Source organism: Dryobates pubescens, chromosome 1 (genome assembly GCF_014839835.1).
Source record: "Dryobates pubescens isolate bDryPub1 chromosome 1, bDryPub1.pri, whole genome shotgun sequence".
NCBI lineage: Eukaryota > Metazoa > Chordata > Aves > Piciformes > Picidae > Dryobates > Dryobates pubescens.
In genome coordinates this window covers 42,830,324-42,852,543 of record NC_071612.1, presented here as the reverse complement: position 1 = coordinate 42,852,543, position 22,220 = coordinate 42,830,324, and the positions used below count along the sequence as shown (strand labels likewise).

The 22,220-nt window shown below is 45.4% G+C and overlaps 2 protein-coding genes across 2 annotated transcripts in view; both read left to right on the top strand.

Annotated features, from left to right (window-relative positions):
- Positions 1 to 2,157: 2,157 nt before the first annotated feature.
- On the top strand, positions 2,158 to 5,637 carry SMIM19 (small integral membrane protein 19). Its single transcript, XM_054166898.1, has 3 exons — positions 2,158 to 2,332; positions 2,479 to 2,603; positions 4,601 to 5,637. Exons 1-3 carry the CDS (start codon positions 2,178 to 2,180, stop codon positions 4,669 to 4,671), a joined length of 351 nt encoding a protein of 116 aa, XP_054022873.1. The 5' UTR covers positions 2,158 to 2,177; the 3' UTR covers positions 4,672 to 5,637.
- Positions 5,638 to 6,816: 1,179 nt separating this feature from the next.
- Positions 6,817 to 22,220, top strand: part of SLC20A2 (solute carrier family 20 member 2) — a 63,396-nt gene continuing 47,992 nt past the window's right edge. Inside the window, exon 1 of the mRNA XM_054164619.1 lies at positions 6,817 to 6,909. The gene's annotated coding sequence lies outside the window, so the exon portion shown is untranslated. The remainder of the gene's footprint in view (positions 6,910 to 22,220) is intronic.

Genomic DNA, 22,220 nt, shown 5'->3' with positions numbered 1-22,220 from the left:
AGGAGTGCAGGTTAATTTAGTGCACTTCAGAAGAATGGTTGAGATGCCTACAACTAAGAGATATTCATGTTAGTTCTGGAAATGAAAATCTGCAAAGATAGCCTGCCAAGTGCCTGAGGGAAGGGGTCTTGTGAAGATAAGATGGTCCTGTTTCAACTAAAATTGCTGAAGCAAGGCTAAAACAACAAAGCCAAGCAGCTTCAAAACAGCTTTTGAAAGCTAGTGTCTGAATGAAGACCTTTGCCTAACTGCAATTTTAGTATTAAAGCTGACACCCCTTATGATGATAATAAGCCAAACAGAGGACATGCTAAGCATATCATAGAATGGCTTAGATTGGAAGGCACCTTAGAAATCATCTACTCCAACCTTCCTGCCATGGGCAGGGACACCTCTCAATTCAACTTAGTTACTCAAGACCTCATCCTACCTGGCCTCGAACATCTCCAGGGAGGAGGCATCCACAGCATCCCTGGGCATTCCAGTGTCACCACTCTAATGCTGAACAGCTTCTTCCTAAGATCCAGTCTAGCCCTACTCTTCCTCAGCTTAAAACCATTCTCCCTTGTCCTGTCTCTAGACACCCTTGTGAAAAGTCCCTCTGCAACTTTCTTGTAGGTTCCTTTCAGGTTTTGGAAGGCAGTTATAAGGTCCCCCTGGAGTATTCTCCAGGCTGAACAACCCCAGCTCCCTCAGCCTATCCTCATAGCAGAGGTGCTCAACTCTCCTCCCAAATCACGCTAAACGGTGCCTACAAGGCAGAGACAGCTGGGGTTAAGGCATAGCAAACCATGAGGGGACAACCTGCCTTGGGGGAAAGACTGTGGATTTTGCAGAGACGTGGAGAGTCTACAGGCTGTGCTGCTCTTCCTTCAGCCAAGACAGGGACACCTTGGTAAGAACTGCACCTTCAATATAGGGCTGAGCTTTTGCTGTGTTACTGTTACACATTAGCACTATTGCAAAGATTTGCATCTGTGTTGGATGTTACTTGGGATTTATTAACTTGAGCTCAACCACTTGAAGTCAGTGCATGTATCACTGGCAGTCCCCAATCTGTTTTATCTGTCACTTCAGTAAGTTAAATCTGTCCATTATTTTAACTTGCTGAACCTGTGTCAGATAAAGTCCTTATTTGGGCACTGGAAAAGAGGCAAGCATTTTTGCCAAGCAGTTCCTGGGACTCTGAGACAGGCAGACATTAGGGTAATGTGACAGTGAGGGTCAAGAGGATGAGGTTGGGCTCTTGGTGGTGGTCAGTGACAGAACAAGGGGCAGTGGGCACAAACTAGAACACAGGAGGGTTTACTGAAGCACATGGGAAAAAAGCCTTTACTTTGAAGATGAAAGAGCACTGGACCAAGATGCCCAGAGAGGTTATGGAGTCCCCTTCTCTGGAAAGTTTCAAGATCCATCTGGATGTGTTCCTGTGCAACCTGCTCTAGGTGACCCTGCTTTGGCAGGGCATTGAACTAGATGATCTCCATAGGTCCCTTCCAACCCTTACCTCTCTGTGCTTCTGTGACTTTCTGTTCTGCAGAGTAGAGTTTGGAAGGCCTATGGGCCTGAGATGACTTTTATCCTTTGACTTTGAGAGGAAGTTTATAAGCAGGGAAGCACACGGCCCCTTCTGCTTAAGTGTTTGGTTCTGTTCTTTGTTGTGGTCATACTGCTCTCCACCTAACTATGCCATGTTATGGCTGCACTGAGCTGTGTAATGTTCTAACACACGTCTCCATCACTATTAACATTTTACTGCAAATGGGAAAACCTTCCTGCAAATGTAGCCGGTTTGTATAACGTTCAAACACTGCTACCAACACTGTAAGTCGGAACTTCCCTGCAAATGACTGTGCTCCTACCTGACTTCATGCAATGCAAGCAGGAGCCCTTTAAAGGCTGCTCATTCATTTTGCCCAACAGCTCCTGAGCTCTGAGACAGCCGATGCCGGGATCTCACCGTACCACCAAGGTGGCCGCATCCCTGGCGGAGAAGCTGTCACTTCCTCCCGTCTCTCCCAAGGACCGTTTAGCTAGAGGGAAAATAAACGTGAGGGAGGGCAGCCCGAGTCCCCTCCCCGCTGCCCCCCAGGGCCACCCCGAGATGGCGGCGCCCCGCTCCGGAGCGCCTGACGTCACTTCCCGCCGCGCGCCGGCCCTACCGGCCGCTCTCCTCTATGGCGGCGGTGGCCGCAGGGGCAGGTGGAGGCTCGGCGGCGCTGGGCGACAGCGGAGCCATCGACTACTCGGTGCATGAGGCGTGGAACGAGGCCACCAACGTCTACTTGCTGGTGGTGTTGGCCAGCCTCGCCCTCCTGGTCTACGCCCGGCGGTGAGGGGAGGCCGGAGAGGGCGTGCGGGGAGGGCGCGAGGGCGGGACCAGGGCTCCAGCCGCGCTGCGACAGCACAGGCCCCACCTGTAGCCGGCCCGGCCCGGCCCGGCCCTAGCCTCTCACCGCCTTTTGCCCCTCTTCGCAGGAACAAGAGGAGGATCATGCGCATCTTCACGCTGCCCCCAGCCGCCGAGACGCCGCCTGAGCCCAACTTCTATGATAGCATGAAAAAGATCCGCCTGAGGCAGCAGCTGGAGATGTACTCCATCGGTAAGTGAAAGGAAAGAAGGGATCCCCTAGGCCTCTGGATCCTGGGGGACAGATCCTGCAGGAATGGCCTCGAGCTTGCCAGTCCTGATGAGGTGGGGACATCAGGGTGGAGCCTGTGGCACTATGTGAGCACAGGTTCTGCAGGACTGAGGCGCGAGGAAGTATGGGATGAGGGAGCATCAGTGGGATTCTCATGTAGCTGTCAAAACTAGTCCAGTGTTGAAGCTGAAAGGAGCTAGGAAAGTTTGAATGCCGTCAAAGTGTGGATGATTTGTGGAATCATGAGTAATTCAACTTTGTAACTTCAAAATAAATAAGAATTTTACTCTACCAACAAGTGTTGCTACTCCCATCTTAATGGGAGTCAGGATGGAGGCAGGAAAGAACTCCGTGATCTGGAATACAAGATTCCATAATCACAGAATGGAAGGGTTTGGAAGGGACCTCTGAAGATCATCTAGTCCAACCCACCTGCTAAAGCAAGGTCATCTAGATATTACAGAGGTCCAGTTCAGAGAAACACCTGCACTTGCTTCACCTCTACTGTACATGCATGCCTGTAGAGGTAATACAGGTAATAAATACTTGATGAGTTGAAACCACCTTTTAAATTAAAGACCTCATGTAAAGATTCTTAAACCAGGCCATTGCATTTGTAGGCACAAAAAAAGAAGATGTGCTTCCAACAGAGGCATGCCTGCTGGCATTTGTTGGTGATGCTTGTTCCACCACACAACTCTGATCTCCTTTTGTCTTGCTAAACATACTTACTTTGAAGTCAGTGTAGCTGTCATCTTGTGGCTTGGATATTGAGGAAGAGATGAGTGATGGGGAGATCAACAGTGTGACAATGTTCAGGCCATCTGTAATAATACTTCTGAAGCACGGCCTTTAATTTTTGTTTTCCTTTCCAAAATGAAAGGACCTGAATAGGATCCCAGTTCTCTGCCATTAATGTAATGACATTTTCCCATGACCCTACTGTTCAGCTTTTCCAAGGCCAAACACTAAAGATGACATAAGCTTCCCCTTTGTGTGGCTAAGTTGTGACATTACATTCTATAAACTGATGTCTATTTCTTGTTACCATATTTATATATGTATATATATAGATATGTATCCATACACACAGAGATGTGACTTGCACAAGCTGGATCAATGGGCTGAAGCCAGTGGGATGAGATTAAACAAGGCAAATTGTTGGGTCCTGCACTTGGGTCACAACAATCCCATGAATGCTCCAGGCTTTGGGTAGAGTGGCTGGAAATCTGCCCAGCAGAGAAAGACCTGAAGGTATTGATTAACCGCAGCTGAAGATGAACCAGTGTGTGCTCAGTTGACCAAGGTCACCAGCATCCTGGCCTCTGTCAGGAATAGTATGACCAGCAGGACTAGGGAAGAGACTGTCCCCCTGTAGTCAGCACTGGTGAGGCCGTACCCTGAGTACTGTGTTCAGTTTTGGGCCAATCACTACATAAAAGACACTTAGGTGCTAGAGCAGGTCCAGAGAGGAGCAACAAAGCTGGTGAAGGGCCTGAATAGCAGGTCTGGTGAGGAGCAGCTGACAGAGCTGAGATTGTTTAGTCTGGAGAAAAGGAAGCTGAGGGGAGACCTCATTACACTCTACAACTCTGTGAAAGGAGGTTGGAGTGACGTGGGCATTGGGTCTCTTCTCCCTGGTAACAAGTGGTAGGATGAGAGGAAACAATGTCAGGTTGCACCGTGGAAGGTTTAGGTTGGAAGAAACTTGTTGACTGAAAGGGTTCTCAAATACAGGGGCAGGCTCCCCAGGGAGGTTGCTGAATCCCCATCTCTGGAGGTGTTTAAGAGAGGCAGAGATGGTGCTGAGGGCCATAGTTTAGTTAGATAATGGTTGGACTTGTCGGTCTTAAAGGTTTTCTCCAACCAAACCAATTTTGTGACTCTCTCTATATATCTGTACATTATAAATGGTATAACTGCTGCTGATTGGGGTTTTTTGTTTGTGTTTTCTTCAGCAAGGAAGTATGAGCAGCAGCAGCAGCAACCACCAAAACAGACTGAAAGCGTGCAGCTCTCAGTGGAGTGAAGTCCACACTTGTAGGACCTCAGGATATATTTCCAGTGCTGATGGCAAGAGTCAGTGCGGAGCGATTGTCAATGCCTCTTAATCCATGCATAGCTGAAGGCGAGAGGCAAAAGAAGGGGACTCTTCTAAAAACTTTGTTCTTGGCAGCTTTTCTCTGAGACCCATGAAATAAGTGTTGGATGCCTCCTGAAATATTCAGCATGAAAGTATCAAACACAGGGCACAGCTGCTCAGAGAAGCCTCTGAGGGTAGAGAAATACCCTCTAACCAGTGTTTTAATTTATTTTTCTCTGCCAGCACCTCAGAAATCAGCTCCCACCTTCTCTGGTAATGAGAAAGCAGGGCAGTACCTAACTGCCTGGAAGCTATTTTGTTCCTTGCATATACAATACTGTGAACAGTTCCTAGATCAGCTTGGAGGACAGAGAAGTACACAGTGCTGTGAACTGCATGTCTTGAAGACACTTAAAGCCAATACTGTGTTTATAGCAAAGGTGGTTAGCTTGATTTAGCCAAAATGCTTTAAAGAATGGGACTGTGTGTAAAAATGTGCATAAGCAGGAAGATCATTGTTTATCCAGAATAAACCTCACACCCTGGTTACTTTTTTCTAGGTAAATCACAAATCTGAAGAATACTGCAGAAATTGCTTAATAAAAACATCTAATCCTGAAAACTACTCAAAAGATATAACACACTGTAATTCCTAATGTTACATGTCTTGAGAAGGCCAAGTGGTGGATGTCAAGAGCACAGGGTGCTGGCAACGGATGCCCAGAAAGTTTTTTACCCATTTCTGTTCTGAAATACATCAAGTCTTGGAGCAGTAGTATAAACACATTGCAGTTGCAATCGTGTATGAGAAAACTTTGCTTTATTCACCAAAGCTTGTTTATCAGACTGTAATTACCTGTACTTCAGTGTCTGCAGGGATGGTAAAACATCATCTGGGCCATAGTGAGGTGGCTAAGTACCCCTTGAAGTGGGCTCAATTGAATCACGTAACCAAGGACAGCAGACTCTCCAGAGCTGAAAGCTGGTGGGAGGAAGCCCTGTTCCTATGCAGTGGTGGTCTAAACAAAGACTGTAGGATGTGGGATCCTCTCAGACTGGCAGCAGCTCAGCTGTCATCCTTGGCTTCCTCCCACTGCCTTCACAGAATCACAGAATGGTAAGAGCTGGAAGTGACCTCTTGGGATCACCTTGTCCAACACCCCTGCAGAGCAGGATCACCTAGAGTAAATCACACAGGAACATGTCCAGGCAGCTTTGGAATACCTCCAGAGATAAGACTCCACAACTTCTCCTGGCAGTCTGTTTTGCTGCTCTGTCACTCTTACAGTGAGGAATTTTCTCCATACATTTACATGGAACTTAAAGAGTGTTCCAATTTGTGTCCATTGCCCCTTGTCGTGTCACTGGACATCATTGAGAAGCATGTGGCCCCATCCTCCTGACAAGAACACTTTAGATATTGATCAGCATTAATGAGATCCTCCCTCAGTCTCCTCCAGGCTAAACTGCCTTAGGTCTCTCAGCCTTTCCTGGTAATGTGGGAAAGTCCCCTTTTCATCTTAGTGGCTCTCCACTGGACTCTCCAGTAACTCGCTGTCTCTCCTGAACTGGAGAGCCCAGAACAGGGTACAGTACTCCAGATGAGGCCTCACCAAGGCAGAGGAAGAGGACTTCCTTCGACCTGCTGGCCACACTCTTCTTGATGCCGCCTGGGACGCACACCACTGGCCTTGGCTGTAAGGGCACATTGCTGGCTCATGGTCAGCCTGATATCCTCGCGGGTCCGTTTTGCCAGAGCCCCCAACCCGCACAGATCTATGGGGCTGTTCTTCCCCAAGCGCTGGACCCTACATTTGCCCTTGTTGAATTTCGTTGATTTTCTCCAGCCGGTGCAGGTCTCCCTGGATGGCAGCACAGCCTGACGCGGCCTTAGCCACCCCTCCCAATTTAGTACCTTACGTACGCGGGCCCAGCTCCGCGCCACATCGCCGTAACGCCACGGTAACGGACCCACCTCCGGCCGAGCTCCCGCGGTGCGGATGCCCGCCCGGCGGGACCCTCTCCCCGCGTCGCCATCCGTCCCGGAAGCGGGGCCCTTTCCCTTCCCCCCCCTCCTGCCCGCACCAACCTCACTTCCTGCCGCCGCTTCCGCCTCCGGGCTGAGCCGGCTGCCGCCGCTGCTGCTGTTGCCGCCGCTGCTGCTCGGAGGGCGCCCGCCAGGCGGTGAGTGGGGTCACGGCGGAGCCCGGCCCGTCCGCGTTGAGGGAAACAGGGAGAAGGCCGCGGTGAGGCGGGAAGGGGCCGCCCGAGAAGAAAGCGCGGGAGAGGAGGGGGCGGCCGGGGCCGGCCCCGGCTCCGCTCGAGGCCCGGGGGCAGGCTGTGTGCCGCCGGACTGGGTGGGTTTTCCGCCATCCTCCGGGGGAGGGCTCTCCGCCTCCTGTGTCCGGCTGAATCAGCCTGCGGCAGCGCGCGGTTTTGCCGGCATGGGTCTCACGGCTGTCCGAGAGCTCAGCCCGCCTTCCCGCCAGCCCTGCCCACCCGAGGGGTCACACGGGGCACAGACAGCGCGGGGAGGAACCTTCCCACTGGCGCATCTTAGGCTGCGCTCAGCGGGACCCTGATTCAGCGACCAGCCCCGGCGCGGCCACGCGTTGGTCAGGAAAGCAGCGTGTCAGACCATACCCCTTTCCAGTTCGCTGAACCCCTTCTTTCCAGTTCGCTGAACCCCTTCTTTCCAGTTCGCTGAACCCCTTCTTTCCAGTTTAGTAAACCCAGCCGTTAGTTTTTGTCTGTAGCCTATAATTTTTACACTTTTTCTCTCGGCTACTGGAATCGGTGTGAAACGCTTTAAAATCGTGAGCAGCTTGCAGCTCCACTCGTATTCACTCACGGACCTGAAGTAGTGGCACAGGTATCTCACAAACTTGTTTGTGGAGACAAAGCGTTTTTAAGGAGAAGCAGCAAAAGCTAAAGAGTCCATACCTTTTGCACTTGGTAGATGGTTAGATGAATGCTTGAGCCGTAAGTGAAGAGCGCTGGTGGTGCTTTGTGGTGGCTTGTTTTCCTAAGTGCTGTTGCAGTCCTGTCCCAGCAAAATTGTCGCCTGTTTTGCTGTGGGGTTTCATATTTCAGTTCTACAGGACCAGCGTGGCTTTGGGCCCGAAGGTGCTGTCAGCTTTTGAAATTTTGCCTTGCAGTGATTTTTAGTCATTAATTCATGATATTACAAGTAGAGGAAAAAGTGTAACAGTAGTAAGTGAAAGAGTGGTGGTAAAAAATCCAGTGCCTAAAAGCAAAGGCAGATAGGGTGGCAATGGTAGTAAAAGCAATAAATAAAAATTAGTTCCTGAAAGCAAAGACAGGGACAATAGATCTGCTTTTTTGTGTGTGTGTGCCCATTCATCGTAGTGGGGCTTGTAGGCATGCAGAGGAATGGATTGTGGAACTTTGTTCATGGTGAATTATTAGATGCCTTGGATGGGGAAAGCTTGTGACCTTTAAAATAATTGTGCCAAAGTTATCTTCAGTCACATTTATTTTTGAGAATGCTGCACAGAGGCAAATCTTTCTGGATTACCCAATACTGTTTAAAATAAAAGCTATTCTGATACGTAGATTTAGTAGTGCCCGCTCACACAAAGCATGCTAGGGAAGATTTTCACAGCAGTTAAAATTCCTCATCTGTAAAGTACTGCAAAAAAACCATTAACAAGTTGCTTTCTGTTGTAACTTGAATGTTTTTAAGGATCTGACCACTCTGTTGTGTCCGTGGGAGCTGCTGAACAGTCACATATTTGTAAACGCAGTCTTCAGATGGCGTTACAACCATGACTCTATAATCTTAGGTGAAAACTATTGTCTTCTGTTAAGTGGTGGAGAGATCATCTCTCCTAACTATGATGTGTCTGGCTAGGTTTGAGACTGCTGCACAGAAGCTTTTCAGATAGAGCTTTCATAAATTCCATGACAAGTATCAAGTTCTTCAATATTTCTAAGCTATGAATGTGGCTGTTTGAAGATGAAGGAGTTGTAAACTTTGTGGTCTTTGTAGTGAAAATACTATCCCTTGTGCCATGAGCATTTTGAGTTCTAGTCCAGTGTTACAAGCCTGCATAGTAGGAACTGGCATGTGCTGGCTGAACCCAGATGACAACGTAGCCTGTAGCAGCTGCTGTGGTGCTGCAGCATAATGCACGAGTGGTGCTCTCAAACTTCCCTTACAAAACTGCCTGGTCCATTGACAAGACCCACAGAGGAAGCCTTTGCTGCATCACTGATACTGCTGCTTCCAGCAGAAGCTCTGAAAACGGGAGCAGTTCTGAGTGCCTTCTTTCGAGGATGGTTTGCGGGGGAGCTTCTAAAGCTCAGTGCAAAATTATTCATTGAGAATATTCTAACCTATGATGACTATTTCTGTAATCTGCATTTTGCATATATGATCAGGCAGCATTGGCCAAAAGCCTGGTGACAGCACAGGGCCCTGGAATGTCTCCCTGTGTTGCCTGTGTAGTTGATTCTCATTAGCTTGCTTCTGTGAACATAATCGCTCCTTTTAAAGTCCTCCTGAGCTCAGGAGTGCCGCTGCTATTGAGCAAGCTGAAATTACACACGCTGCAGAGAGAACGGTGCCTGTGTTGCAACTTAACCTGTCTTTTGGAGGAATTGAAAAGATTTTGCCCCGGCCCTAATTTCTACATTAAAGAGAATGACAATTGTCACTACGTGACTTCTTCAACGGGGAAGAAGGCACCTTGCTGGGAAACATGTTATTAACTCCGTGATGCCTTTGGCCTGTTATGCCTAAAGAGCATTAGCGTCTGGAGGAGGCTTGCTGACGCTCCGAATCAGAAGTAGGGATCAAAGGGCGTTCCCTTTCCCCTCCAAACACTTAAACTATGCTTTAGTCATGGTGAGGAACCTGGGTGATGTTACCTAGTTTATTAATGTAGCTGCTCAAACAAAAAGGCAGCACTTGATCCTGTCCTCGAGACACAGCTGCTACCGAAGAGCAGAAGGTTTCAGTGCCTCAGCCCCCCCCAGAATGGAGGTAAGATCCTTTACTTTGTAGCCCATATTTGTTGTGGCATAAGAGTTAAGAGCAAATTTCTTGTAGTCTAACAAGTTCCATCAGAAATTGGTGTCGCCTGGGTCAGGGAGACTCCGTGCTGCCTAAAGGACAGATACTGATCACCACAGAGATACCACCAGTACGTCTCTCATGAGAAACCTGACATCGGGGAGTGGAAATTTGTCCTGCTGCTTCTGTAACAGATGGCAAGAAGGGGGGAGGTAAAAAAACCCCACACATTGTGTTAAGAGCAAAAGGCTCAGGATTTTTCCTGCCTTAGTAAGTTTTTTTTTCCACTTCTGATTAAAAAAAAAGGCCGATAAAACTTCCCAGCACTCTTGTCTCTCTGAAATCCGTGTTTGCAAGGAAAAGGCTCAGAATCATTTTTAAGAATGAAGGTGCTTTGCCTGATTTTTTGGCAAGGAATGCCTCAGCTTTGGGTGTTAACTTTAATGAAAATAATTTCTGATCTTTTTATGGAACATCTAAACTCTGGGCGTTACTTTAATGAAAATAACTTCAAACTCCAAGATTAACAGAATTGCTAAATGAGAAAAACAATAAACTGAATTTGGAATTTCTGAACCAAGCCCTCGAAGGCAAAACTCCGGAAGATGAAAAAAAAAGGTGGGGGGGGGGCGGGGAAATAATCACATTCTTACAAAATAGCCATGTATTTTCTTTCTCAATTATAGCTAAGCACTCCTTGGAAAAGTGTTTCTCCCCTTGCAGAGCCCTGGGAATTAGATGTTTTAAGAGAAGTAGGTTTAATTTTAATTTAACAATGAAATGAATTAAGGATCCTAAAGAAGGTGATGCCCAAATGAGAGATGTGCTGAAACTGGAGTCTGAAAAAATACCCTTACATTTGCATAGCTGAAGAACTACGTAGGTCCCAAGCCTGAGAAGGAGGAGTTCCCTGCAGTTCCTGTCAGGCTGTCAGACTTGCTGGAACTGGTTTTAAACATCTGTGATATGTAAAAGGCACGCATGAATGTATAAGCTTGCTCCTTAGAAAGAGTCTGGTTTGGGCAAGATTATAGAAGCATTTGTCTTTTTTTGTAGTGGAATTGAAGGAGTATATTTAAAAGACTCAGCCAGCAGGAGGGCTGAATTACTTTCCAAGATATCCTCTGGATCATCCTGAAAACACAGTTTGTAACATGCTCTTGACTGACAGCATAGGGTGTGAAGCATGAATTCCTGCTCAGGAAAGATGTGTGTTGGTTGTGCAATGGGGGGCTCCATGTGATTTTGTTATTTATGGCGCTTCTCTCAGATGTCTTTCTGGGACTGGAACAGCTGCTATGAACTTTACCCACTGCAGAGTACTCAGTATGTTTGAGTGACTATTTTGCTGTTGCTCAGATCATGGTGTAAGCTTCCATGGGCAATATTAGAACCAACTTCTGTGGCACTGCCAGAACTTGGGGAACCTTTCAGCACTGACTGTAAAACCAGGGCAGAACTTTGGGAACCTTTCAACTGATTGATGAAAAGCTTGAAGGGGGGGAAAGAAGAACAAAAAGTAAGACTGTCCTATTCTATAGCTTTGGTGGGTGCACATCAGGGAGCAATCATTGAAGGTGTCCCATTTCTTTATACTGTAATATGGAAGGAAGGGTGGACTGACTGAAGAGGAAGGCTTGCTTTTTCTTTTCCAAAGAATGGTAAAAGCACAAGCTTGTCTAATCTTAGATCTCTTTTCTGCATGACCATCCTGTTAAATCGCAGCAACAATTGTTTGCAGGAACTTTCCCTTGCTTTGGTAAAGAGCAGTGGCTCATTGTGCGTTTTGATATGTGGCCAGTGACATTGCTAAATAGATCCAAATCTCCAGTCAGATAAGGCTTGGAATCACCAGTGTTCTTAGCTCAACTAAATAAGTGAGCTCACATGATCTGTAAGTGGCCAGCAGATTTTTTTTTTTCTTAGGCAAAGTATGTCCTGCTTGTAGTGCACGTTTATTTAAAGCTAATTTTAGCACAACAGATTGAGAATTCTTAACTGCCAAAAATACTGTCGTCGAGTCCGTTGAAAGATTTCCTTAGCCACATTCTGGGTTTGTGTGTGACAAACAGAAAATATTGCTTCTTTTTTTTTTTCTTCTTTTCTTTTTGATTTCATGTTCAGTGAGGACGTAAAAGCGGTGAAAGCGTTGAACTCAAGGCTGCCAAGATTGCTTTTGCCACTGCTGATGGGGGAATTGTTCTGTATCATTACTGTCTTCTCTTTCAACCTCGGCAAATCATGAAATGCCCAAGGCAAACCACTTGATGGCTGATCAGAGGTCCTGGGGATGCTGGTATGGCAGTCCTCTGAACCTTGTGGCTTGGACCACTGATCATTGCCTAAGAGCATTGCAGGAGCATTCAGTTCAGTACGTTGTCTTTACACATGTGAGACAGAGGAACAGGAAAGTGTTTGTGGCCTCTTAGGAAGTATTAAGAACAGAGTTTCTAAGGCTGCTGCATAATTAAAGAGCACAGGGAGGTCACTGTATGCAAGAGGACAATTCAGCTGCCATTGTGGAACCTATGATTTTAGTGACTAATCAGTATGCAATACTCAAATAGAGGAAAAGTTGCGTGTGGTTCTATCAGTGAAGGAGCTGACAGTGGGTGGAATGGTGCCCATTACCAGTTCTCTTAATGCTGCTTCAGTCATTAAAGAGCTCAATCTGTTTAGAGACCATAGGCTGAGACAGGAGTTTTCTCTGGACTGGTCGAGGGATGAAACAGTATCATTTTCTTTTTGGTTGAGGCAAAGAGCTGTTCTCTTGCCATTATTCACCCGTTCCAAGCTCATAATCAAAACATCTTGTGGTAGAAGTGATGGCTATGTGGTGTAAAATGGGGTTGGTTTTGCTCGGTTGGACATTGTTCTTCTTTGTTCAGGCACGGAGATGAGAGTGGAGTCCTTTGCTCAGTGGGAGATGGTCCTGTGTGAGACTCTGAAAAACACAGGAAGGTGTGTGTGCTTCCTGGATGTTCTTTTATAACTAAATTTATCAGAATCTTAGAGAGGTTCAAACAACACAGGGCACAACTTGTAAGAGTAGCAGGTATGTAGTGGAAAACACCAGTGAAGTGTGCTTGCAAGAGGGGTAGCACCTGGTGAAATTCTGGTGGAGCTGCCAGCTTCCAGCAGATTCCATAACTTTAGCATATAGAAATGTTGTTGTATAACAGAATATGTCTGATTGGAAGAGACCTCAAAATCGTCCAGTCTAACCCAGTACTTGAAGGGTCAACACTAAACCATGTCCCTATCTCCAGGTACACACACTGCTTGAACACTTCCAGGGCTGGTGATTCCACCACTGCCCTGGGCAGACCATTCCAATGTTTGAGAACCCTTTCAGTGAATAAATATTTCCTAATATCCAGCCTGAACCTCTCCTGGTGCAGCTTGTAACCACTTCCTCTGGTCCTGTTGCTTGTCATCAAGGAAAATAGAATAGAATAGACCAGGTTGGAAGAGACCTTCAAGATCATCGTGTCCCCTCCGTACTCCAGTTTCCCTTCAGGTAGTTGTAGAGAGTGATGAGGTCTCCCCTCAGCCTCCTCTTCTCCAGACTGAAAACCTGAGAGAAGCTGGTGAGTTGTTACCTTAAAGGGCCTTCAGATGATGTTCCCTCTGTGTAACAGAGCTCAATGTGGCATGAGAGCTTAAGGTGCAAGGTGGGCTGGAGGAAGAGTAGGAGAAGTGGTTAATAGCCACTCTAGTTCCCATAGTGCAGGAACAAAAGGATGTTGAAATGAAATTGGAAATCAGTGCATTTGAAATGCTGGCGTAATTGTACCACATGATGGAACTGAGGCCAAAAGTTTAGTTGGATTCCAAGCAGACCTGGATGTTTATATACATAATGACAATGTCCAGAGTTGCAGTAAATAGGATTAAAAATAAATTAAGCATATAAACCTTCATGCTAATTGATGAGGTCAGGAAGGAATTTCCCCTTTGGGTGAATTGCATCATTGTTCTTTACCCAAGCTGTTCCACCTTTTGAAGCATCTGGTCCCAATCACAGGAGGCAGGATTCTCAAACAGATGGACCAGCAACCTGACCTGTGCTGGTAGTGCTTAGCTTACTCTGCCTGGGTAAGATCTTGTTGAAAGGATTTGAGAAGCACTTAAAAAAAAATTTTTTAGGGTTTTCTAAGGCCACCTGTAGTGGCAAAGGAGAATAACTATTGATCAGGTGCCTTTAACAAATCCTGAGAAGTGTCTGCTGATACAGCAGCAGTAGCCTGTACAAAGGAAGAATCATGTAAGTGTTTTGGTTGGAAAAGACCTTTGAGTCCTAACCACTGTCTGACTCTACCAGGTCTGGTGCTAAACCATGTCCCGTAGCACCACATCTCTGCTACTGAAACACCTCCAGGGATGGGGATTCAACCACCTCTCCAGCAGCCTGTTCCAGTCTTTGAGAACCCTTTCAGTCAACAAGTTGCTTCTAATATCCAACCTAAACCTCTCCTGGTGCAACTTGAGACCATTTCCTCTTACCCTATTGCTAGTTACTTGAGACCAACCCCACTGTGCTCCAGCCTCCTTTGAGGGGGTTATAGAGAGAAGGTCTCCCCTGAGCCTCCTTTTCTCAGAGACTCAATGATCTCAGTTCCCTCAGCTGCTCCTCACTAGACCTGTTCTCCAGACCCTTCACCAGCTTCACTACCCTTCTCTGGACCCACTCCAGCACCAAAATGTCTGTTTGTAGCCAGGGCCCAAAACGACCCAGGACTCAAGGTGTAGCCTCACCAGTGCAGAGTGCAGTGGGACAATAATTTCCTTGGTCCTGCTGGTTACACTATTGCTTATACAGGCCAGGATGCTGTTGCTCTTGTTGGCCTTCTTAGCCAACAGCTGGAACTTGTGATAGGTGCATAAGGCATTGCTGTATTGCTCTGTAAGTAGACAAGTAGCTCTGTGACCAGTGAAGCTCTGCACTAGTGAAGGTGAGTGTTTCCTGCAGCTTTCTTAGTTTTGGTGGCACTGTAGTGCTTTAAAGATCTCCCTCTCTTTCCATTGCATAGCAGTATCATTAGCAGCCTGATTTTTGCAGCAGCACGGTGCCTGAGCTAGCTCTCACTGCCTTGAAGTTCTTTGATATATTTACTTGAAACGTGCTGTCTCCGTGATGTTTGTGAACCAGGCACGTTGCTTGTGGGGCAAGCCTGTTGTAGGAATTGAGCACCTGTGAAATCTATCCTTTTCCATCACATGAGGTTGAAATTTGCCTTACAATTTAACATTTCTGTGCATGGGACAGTTGGTGTGCTCATACAACTGTTGTTTCCTTGGGAAGCAAGGAAGAATACCAGTTCTCCAAGCAAGTTGCCATGGAATACTTTTGCTCTCAAAGCAATTATGTGCACGAATGGTTACACCAAATAGCTGAGGCACGTGTGCCTTTAAAACATGCACTGTTTAATCTTAAGACTTTCCCTAAGGTATAAGAGGAAGATTTCCTTGCCAAAATACTGTAATTGAGTTAACAGTCTGGGAGGTTTCTGTGTTTTGTTACCGAGCTACAAAATTCTTCTGCTGATGTTGGCTCCTAAGCAGATCAAAGTTAGAAGTACCAGCCTGCCAGTAAATTGTCTCTTCAAAAGAAAACTGAAAATTCCTCACTTGTTTCAGGTGACAGCTAGTGTCAGATCTCTTTGACAATTATTCATCTTTTCTTTTTGCAGTTCTCTTTCTGCATGCAGCCATGATCAGCTGGATGTCTTGTGGCCTGTATGGTGCATATGCTGAGTGTAGATGTTTGATCAACAAGTGAGGATGTCAATAATAAATTGAATTACTTGTCTGCATATAGTTTCTGGTGCTTAGAGAGAATAGGGAGTTATGATGAGTATGGGATCATGAGAGAGGATTTCATAAATTTTTATAAATATCTAGGGGCTGAGTGTCAAGACATAAGGGACAGGCTCTTCTCCATTGCACCCTGTGATTGGGCAAGGGGTAATGCATATAAGCCGCAGCACAGGAGGTTCCACCTCAACATGAGGAGGAACTTCTTCACTGTGAGGGTCGCAGAGCACTGGAATGGAGTCTCCTTCTCTGGAGACTTTCAAGAGCTATCTGGATGTGTTCCTGTGCGACCTGTGCTATAGATTCTGTGGTCCCGCTCTGGCAGGGGGGTTGGACTTGATGATCTTCAAAGGTCCCTTCCGACCCCTAACATCCTATGGAACAGTGGAATTATGGTTTCTGTTTCATGTATGCAGTGATCATCATGATAAAAGATAAAGGATTGCTGTGGTGTAAAATAATGGACTGGTATCTGGACATGTTCTGGATGTCCTGCTGATGGGACGTGTGGCTGCCTTGGCTTTGGGGCTCTGTAAACTTTTGAAATCTGTGATAGTTGCCTTTCCTGAGTAGGCAGCAGCTTATTTCTCAATAGCACAGGCTTTCAGGAATGTTTGCCTCCTAAGCACTTTGGAGGGTAAGAGCGTCAAGAGTTCAGAATGAGGGAATATGTGTTTTTCTTTGACATATAATCCCTGCACAGCAAAGACATTTCTGTCCAGTTACTTAACAGCTATTGTTTCTGCAATACCCAGAGTGCTGTCAGAGGGTTTCTTCCTTTGCCTGTCCGAGGCTCAGTGATCTTCTCTGCTGCAGTGTGCAAGAATCGAAGCCAAGGCTTTTTGTGCCCAGATGTGCCTCCGTCCCTGCAGCTGTCCCTAGTGTAAGAGAGCCAAAGTGACCCGTAGCTTCACTGGGAGGGGTTGGAGAAGGACTCTGCTGAGTGAAGTGTGCCCCATGTATGGAGCGTGCTGCTGTCAAGTGCTTTTGCAGAAGAAAGGAGGATTTCAGATGGGAGGTGGAATTCAGAGAATTTGAGATAGTAGCTGATAAGAGGTAGGATCTGTTCTGCCTCTGCTAGGAAGAGATTTTGGTGCTAATGTTTATTCAGAGATGGCCTTAACCATAAAATAGAGAGATAAAATTGCTTTCATGCTTCTGTCTTACTGAGAGCTGGCTGGCAGAATGGTTTTAGTATCTGCTTATCTGCCCTGAAAGGCTTCATGACTGGGAATGCTGCAGAAATAATTTCTGCTGCACCCCATTGTTCAGCATTCAGGCAAAATTGTGAGGCAGGCCAGTGGCTGCTCATTTGGACAAAAAAATGGTTGCGTTTCCATTTTGTGGGCAAGTCATGCCCTCAGCTTTTCTGTTGTTGGCCTCTGAACTGTGCCTGCTGTTGGCTTTGGGGCCACTTAATCCCGAGTTTTGAATGGCAGAAACAGGCAAGTCCCTTCCATCCCACTCAAACTTTGGCATGACTTTGGGGACAAAGACACGGTGAAAATAGCATTAGGCCTTTGTCACCCTGTAGTTAAACTGCTGTCATGCAAAGGAAGCATCTCCTCCTGTACCTGATGAGTGTCTGAAACACACACATGTGAACTGTGGAAGTTGAGTAGACAAAGGAGGGAAAGTAGAGAGAGGGGCTTACATCTTTGTTGGTAATTTCGGTTTTGGGCTAGAGCTCTATTTAGTTGGACAAACGGCTCCTGAGTAAAGCTTGTATCGCTTGCAGCAGTGGATGAGTTAGTGGATGGGTCAGTGGTTTCATTGAGTTGAGCTGGATGCTGCAGACTAGTTCTGCAAGCTTGGCACCCAAAGATGCTTTTCCACAGTGTGTACAGGCTTTCTCCTGGCCATCATGTCAGGAATGGAGGTGCAGGTTGTGAGATTTCATCTGTGACCCCAGTTTTGGCACGTGATGTTTACGTACCTAGTTTGGCAAAGCTTTGCTTTTGTGAAAGGAACTCTTTATTTCCTCAAAGGAACTTGAATGAAAGTTGGGATTTTATTAAAGACACAGGGGCATATTATTATTCATCTTTCCTTGCTTCATCCCTGTGATGTTTCCTGTTTTGCTTCTTGAGATACAGGTGTCATGATGAGGAGCTTCTCAGAAACAGAAGTGGATGATGAGTGGAGATGAAGAAATCATACATTTAAGAAGTTGGCTCGAGTTTCCGTTACAGGCATGGAAAGTTTCTGAGACCAAGCCATGTGAGAAGAACATGAGTAAAGAAGAGGGAGATGTAGACCCAGACTTTCTAGAAGGGATTGCAGGATTTGAGAGGACGCTGCACAAACGTCATGTAGTTTGCTTGCTTATTCATTTGCCTGCCCCCCTGGATTGTAATACTTTGTTTGCATATCTGTTTGGAAGTTGAAAAATGCCCTCACATCTGTGTCTTTAATATAATCGTGGCTTCAAGCTTGTTCTGCTGCAACATCGCTGCAGGTTTTATTTTTGGATTAGATAGCTGCTGCTGTGTCCTGGAAATCAATTTTAGGTGGGTTTTTTTTCCTTCATTTTTCTAGAAGCATACATTGAATGTGGAGATTTGACCATGACCATTATGAAGTAGGAAATGAGGGTTTTGCTTGCATTTAATAAACAGCCTTTGCATAAAAAATGTGACATAAAACGGTGGTGCTAGCCCTCTAATTGGAGTCACCTTAAAATGTACTGTTCCTAAGCTGTCCTTAGATGGCAGAATCAAATACTAATCAGCTCAATATTTTCTGTTTGACTGTTGGTCACAAAAACATTCCAGAGAAGTAAGATTTCTTGGCAAGGCTGTTGGATTTTAAGTGCAGATTACTAAGTATTGAGTGAGAGGAGAGGTTTTTGGAGAGGTATCGTTTTTAACATCTTGGCTGTTATGTGAAATATCTCCAAGGAAATATCAGGCATGCAGCCCAGCAACTTAGGATGCTGAGATCAGACTTAACTGCATTAAGTCTCTGCTGAGGAGTTACTGAGACTTCAACATACATGTATTTAAATTCTAAAATTAAATGTAATTGCCTTTATTGGACAGTTGCTGGTAGAGGCAAAGAGCATCTTTATTTTTCTTACAAGCTCTTATCTGGTGTTTTATCCTTAATAAAAGGCTATGGTTATTTTTGCATACTGACTGAATATTTGGCCTTTAAGAGTATATAATTAGATGGAAGAGTAACAGCAGTGCTAAAGGACTGTTTTTCTAATGAAAATAGTTTGAAATCATATAATTTTAGTTTCTTCCGAATAGATGTGATTAGTATGTTGGAAATAGTTTTACAGTGGATATAAAGGGAACAGTTGAGAGACAGTGGCTGAGAATGTGTCCAGCTATTTTTGTAGCTACCAGTTATATATATATATATTTTTTCAGTCCCTCTACTGAAGCATTTCCATATAATTGAACAGCTAAATTACAACTGGATACAAAAGCTATTTGCACTCAGTAGTATTTATATTTTAAAATAGATTTTATTGTACTAATTGATAAGTAAAGTACAATGACTGTGAGAAAGCTAGCCTTTATAATTACTTTTATAGACATTTGAATATGGGATAGTACTGTCTGTATCATATCAATATGTTTTCATGGATTTTCAGCTGCTGAAACTGAAATCAATAAACTTTAGTTACTGTTGTTGACTTGAACACAAAAATCTGCACATTTCTGTTTTCTTCATATTACCTCTGCCTCTACCTTCACCTAGTGTTCCTTTCAGCATTACTCCTTTCATGGTCTTTGCCTTTAGAGTGACCCAGGAGACACTCTTGGTGTGGGCTTTTGCATGTTCTGGTGGAAGACTTAACTGGCTGGAGAACTGTGCCTCTAAGTTTATGCGATTACTTTATATTTAGTGAATAAACCCTAGAGAAGGGCAGACAAAACAAAATCCCAGGATTAGCAGTGTAGCCAGTGGGTCAGTTCATTTGTCAGTAACTGATCATTGTGTTTTAAAGTAGATACAGGTCTTTTGCACACCTGTATTCCACGTTAGATACGTGGCACCAGTGGATCCCAGGTCAAATGTACATTAGTGAACAGCACGGTCTGTCTTCTGGATTGCTCTGGAGACTGGAAAACACTTTTCGATTGAGACATTTGTAAAACTGGAAAGGATTATGTTGATTTTAAAGCCCTGGTTCTTCAGATCTGAAGGAAATTAAATGCAGCCGAAAATTCTTCTGTTTTGCTTAGTTATCTGTATTAAATGAAGTGATTCAAAGTTGTTCATATCTGCTGAACTTTGAAAACAAAATCAAATTGTGGGAGAGAACTGATTAGACACTTGGAGACTGTGCTAACTGAGATACTGACTGACTTGACTGAAACACTAAAACCATCTCGGGAGTCATGCATTCCACTGTTTCAGAGCAACTGTTCTCTTCACATCATTTTATTTGATTTAACTCAATATCTGGTTAATTCAAAGCTGAGGAACTGATTGACAATTGAAAAAAAAAAAAAAAGCCATAATTAATTTTGCCTTTTTAATTTATGCATAGGAGAGAGGGAAGAGGAAATTGCTTTTATGACTTGCTTTTATGACTTCTGAAGGTCTTGGTGACCAGAAACAAGCAGTCGTTTATCATTGTAGATTCCCTCTTTACTTCTTTAAAAGAAAAGATATTTTCTGTTTTTCTTTTTCTTTTATTTTCCCCCTGAGTATTCAGTATTCTTTACATGCTGATTCACTTACTGATTTGCATTATGGATAACTGAGTGATATTTTTTTCTGTATCAGTATGACAGAAGTAGACTGTGGTCCCTTCCAGATCTTGCAAGAAATGAGCTCCATACTCCAGAGGACTCTCTTCATATGGTGTGGTTGTCATATCTGGCTGCAGCAGACTTATTTATTTTTTTTCTTTATGCTTTCTGATACTTCAGCTCTTGGAATTTGCACTCTGCCTTGGAGTGGTGGGGCCCTTTTCTCGATCCTTCTATGGAGCAGACGTGTGTGCCAGCACTGTGGCATTGCCGCTGTTGGGTACACAATTTTCTGCAAGGGAGATGCATAGATCTAGTCTCCATTCAAGCTGTGGTAGACCCAGCAGTATCTTGTCAAGGCTAGATCTGATTCTCAGCCTTCTCCAGAAAGGCTGGGAAGAGAGAGAGTTCTTCTTGGAATCCCCTTTGCTACTCCTGACCTCTCAGTAGCATCCTTGCTATCTTTGTTCCTCTGGGCAACCCTTGGGGTGCTGTAATGCATCACTATCACTAGCACAGCTTAGCTGTACTGAAAGACCTCTTTGTAGCCTATGTGTCACTAGGCGGAGAAATTGTAGCTGTTCAAGGTGAATACACTCATCAGTCCACTGGGGGCAATGTGCATCCCCTTGCCCTGACCATACCTTTAGGAAGACTCTGCTCCACTTGGACATAAGGCTCTGGACTGCTGTAGCACAAATGCTGATGTTACCAAAGTTTGCTCCCAGGCTAGGAAGAGCCCAGATAAAACATGAAGCCATCTCTCCATGAGCAGTAACTCAGCTGAGGGAGAGTGTTCTTGATAACAAGATCCCTGGTTTGTAGGTCCCTTTTTCCTAGGCTTTTCAGTGCTATGTTTTGCACAGGACAAGCTTTGGAGAGCAATGTTTTCCTTTGCAGTGGGTAAAGCCTAGCTCCTCTAGACCTAGCTTTGCAGGATCACATGCCCTTAGTAACTCCTCCCAGAGGTGTTTGCTGAGCCAAGCACCAGACTATGAAACATTCTTTGTCATGCTGCATTTGTGATGATTTAATTTCTAGCCAGTGTAACAAGTCTGTTGGCCACTTGTTTGCTTCAGCAGAATTGTCAGCCTGTGGTGAAGCATCTGGTACCTTGACACCACGTTGTAAGCAAAACTCAAGGTTTTTGCTTCATTGTGTTCCTTATGTCTCTAGCAGCAAGTCTACTTGAGTTAGATGCAGACTATTACATGGACTGTGAAGAACAGAGATCAGCAGCTATTGGACTTCAGGGGAGAAACAGGCCTGTTAATTGCCAGGCGCCATTCCTCATATGGTCTCCGGACAGTATTAGGCATGGTCACCGAGTTCCTGGTGTTACCTTCGTTTTCTGTTCCTATGAAATGTGGCTAAGGTCACAGCTTTCATTGCTGTTCCCACCTGTATTATCTTTATTATTGCAATGCTTGTAGAAAAGTGGAATTTCCATTGCCACAATGTGTTGGCCTCACCTGCCTCCACTTAACTCCCATAACTCTGGTTGGCACCTCTCAGTGCCATTGTCCCTCCTCTCTTTGGTTATACCCCTGGTCCTTTGTTCCTTTTGGCATTCAGCAAGCAGTACATGGTCTTCTGCCCTGCTGGCCACACCAGTTTTGGAGACTGTCAGCAAGAGCTATCCAGTGTGGTTTGGCAAGTTGGTAGCTACTCACTCCAGCTGCCTTTGAAGAGAGAGAGGGCTGCTGGACTCGGGGGAGCCCCAGCCATCTCTTCTGGCTCAACGGGAAAAGAGTTCATAGTGGTTATTCTCTGAAACCCAAACCCAGATGGAAATGGCAGGCAATCTGGGGCTTGAGGCCTCAGGTTTCCTTTATCTGAAAAAATTTGCATTGTTCACTTTTGGCAAGTGCACTCTGGCTTTTTACCAGGGGGATCTTGGCTTAAGCCTCTGAATTTGCAAAAGGCGT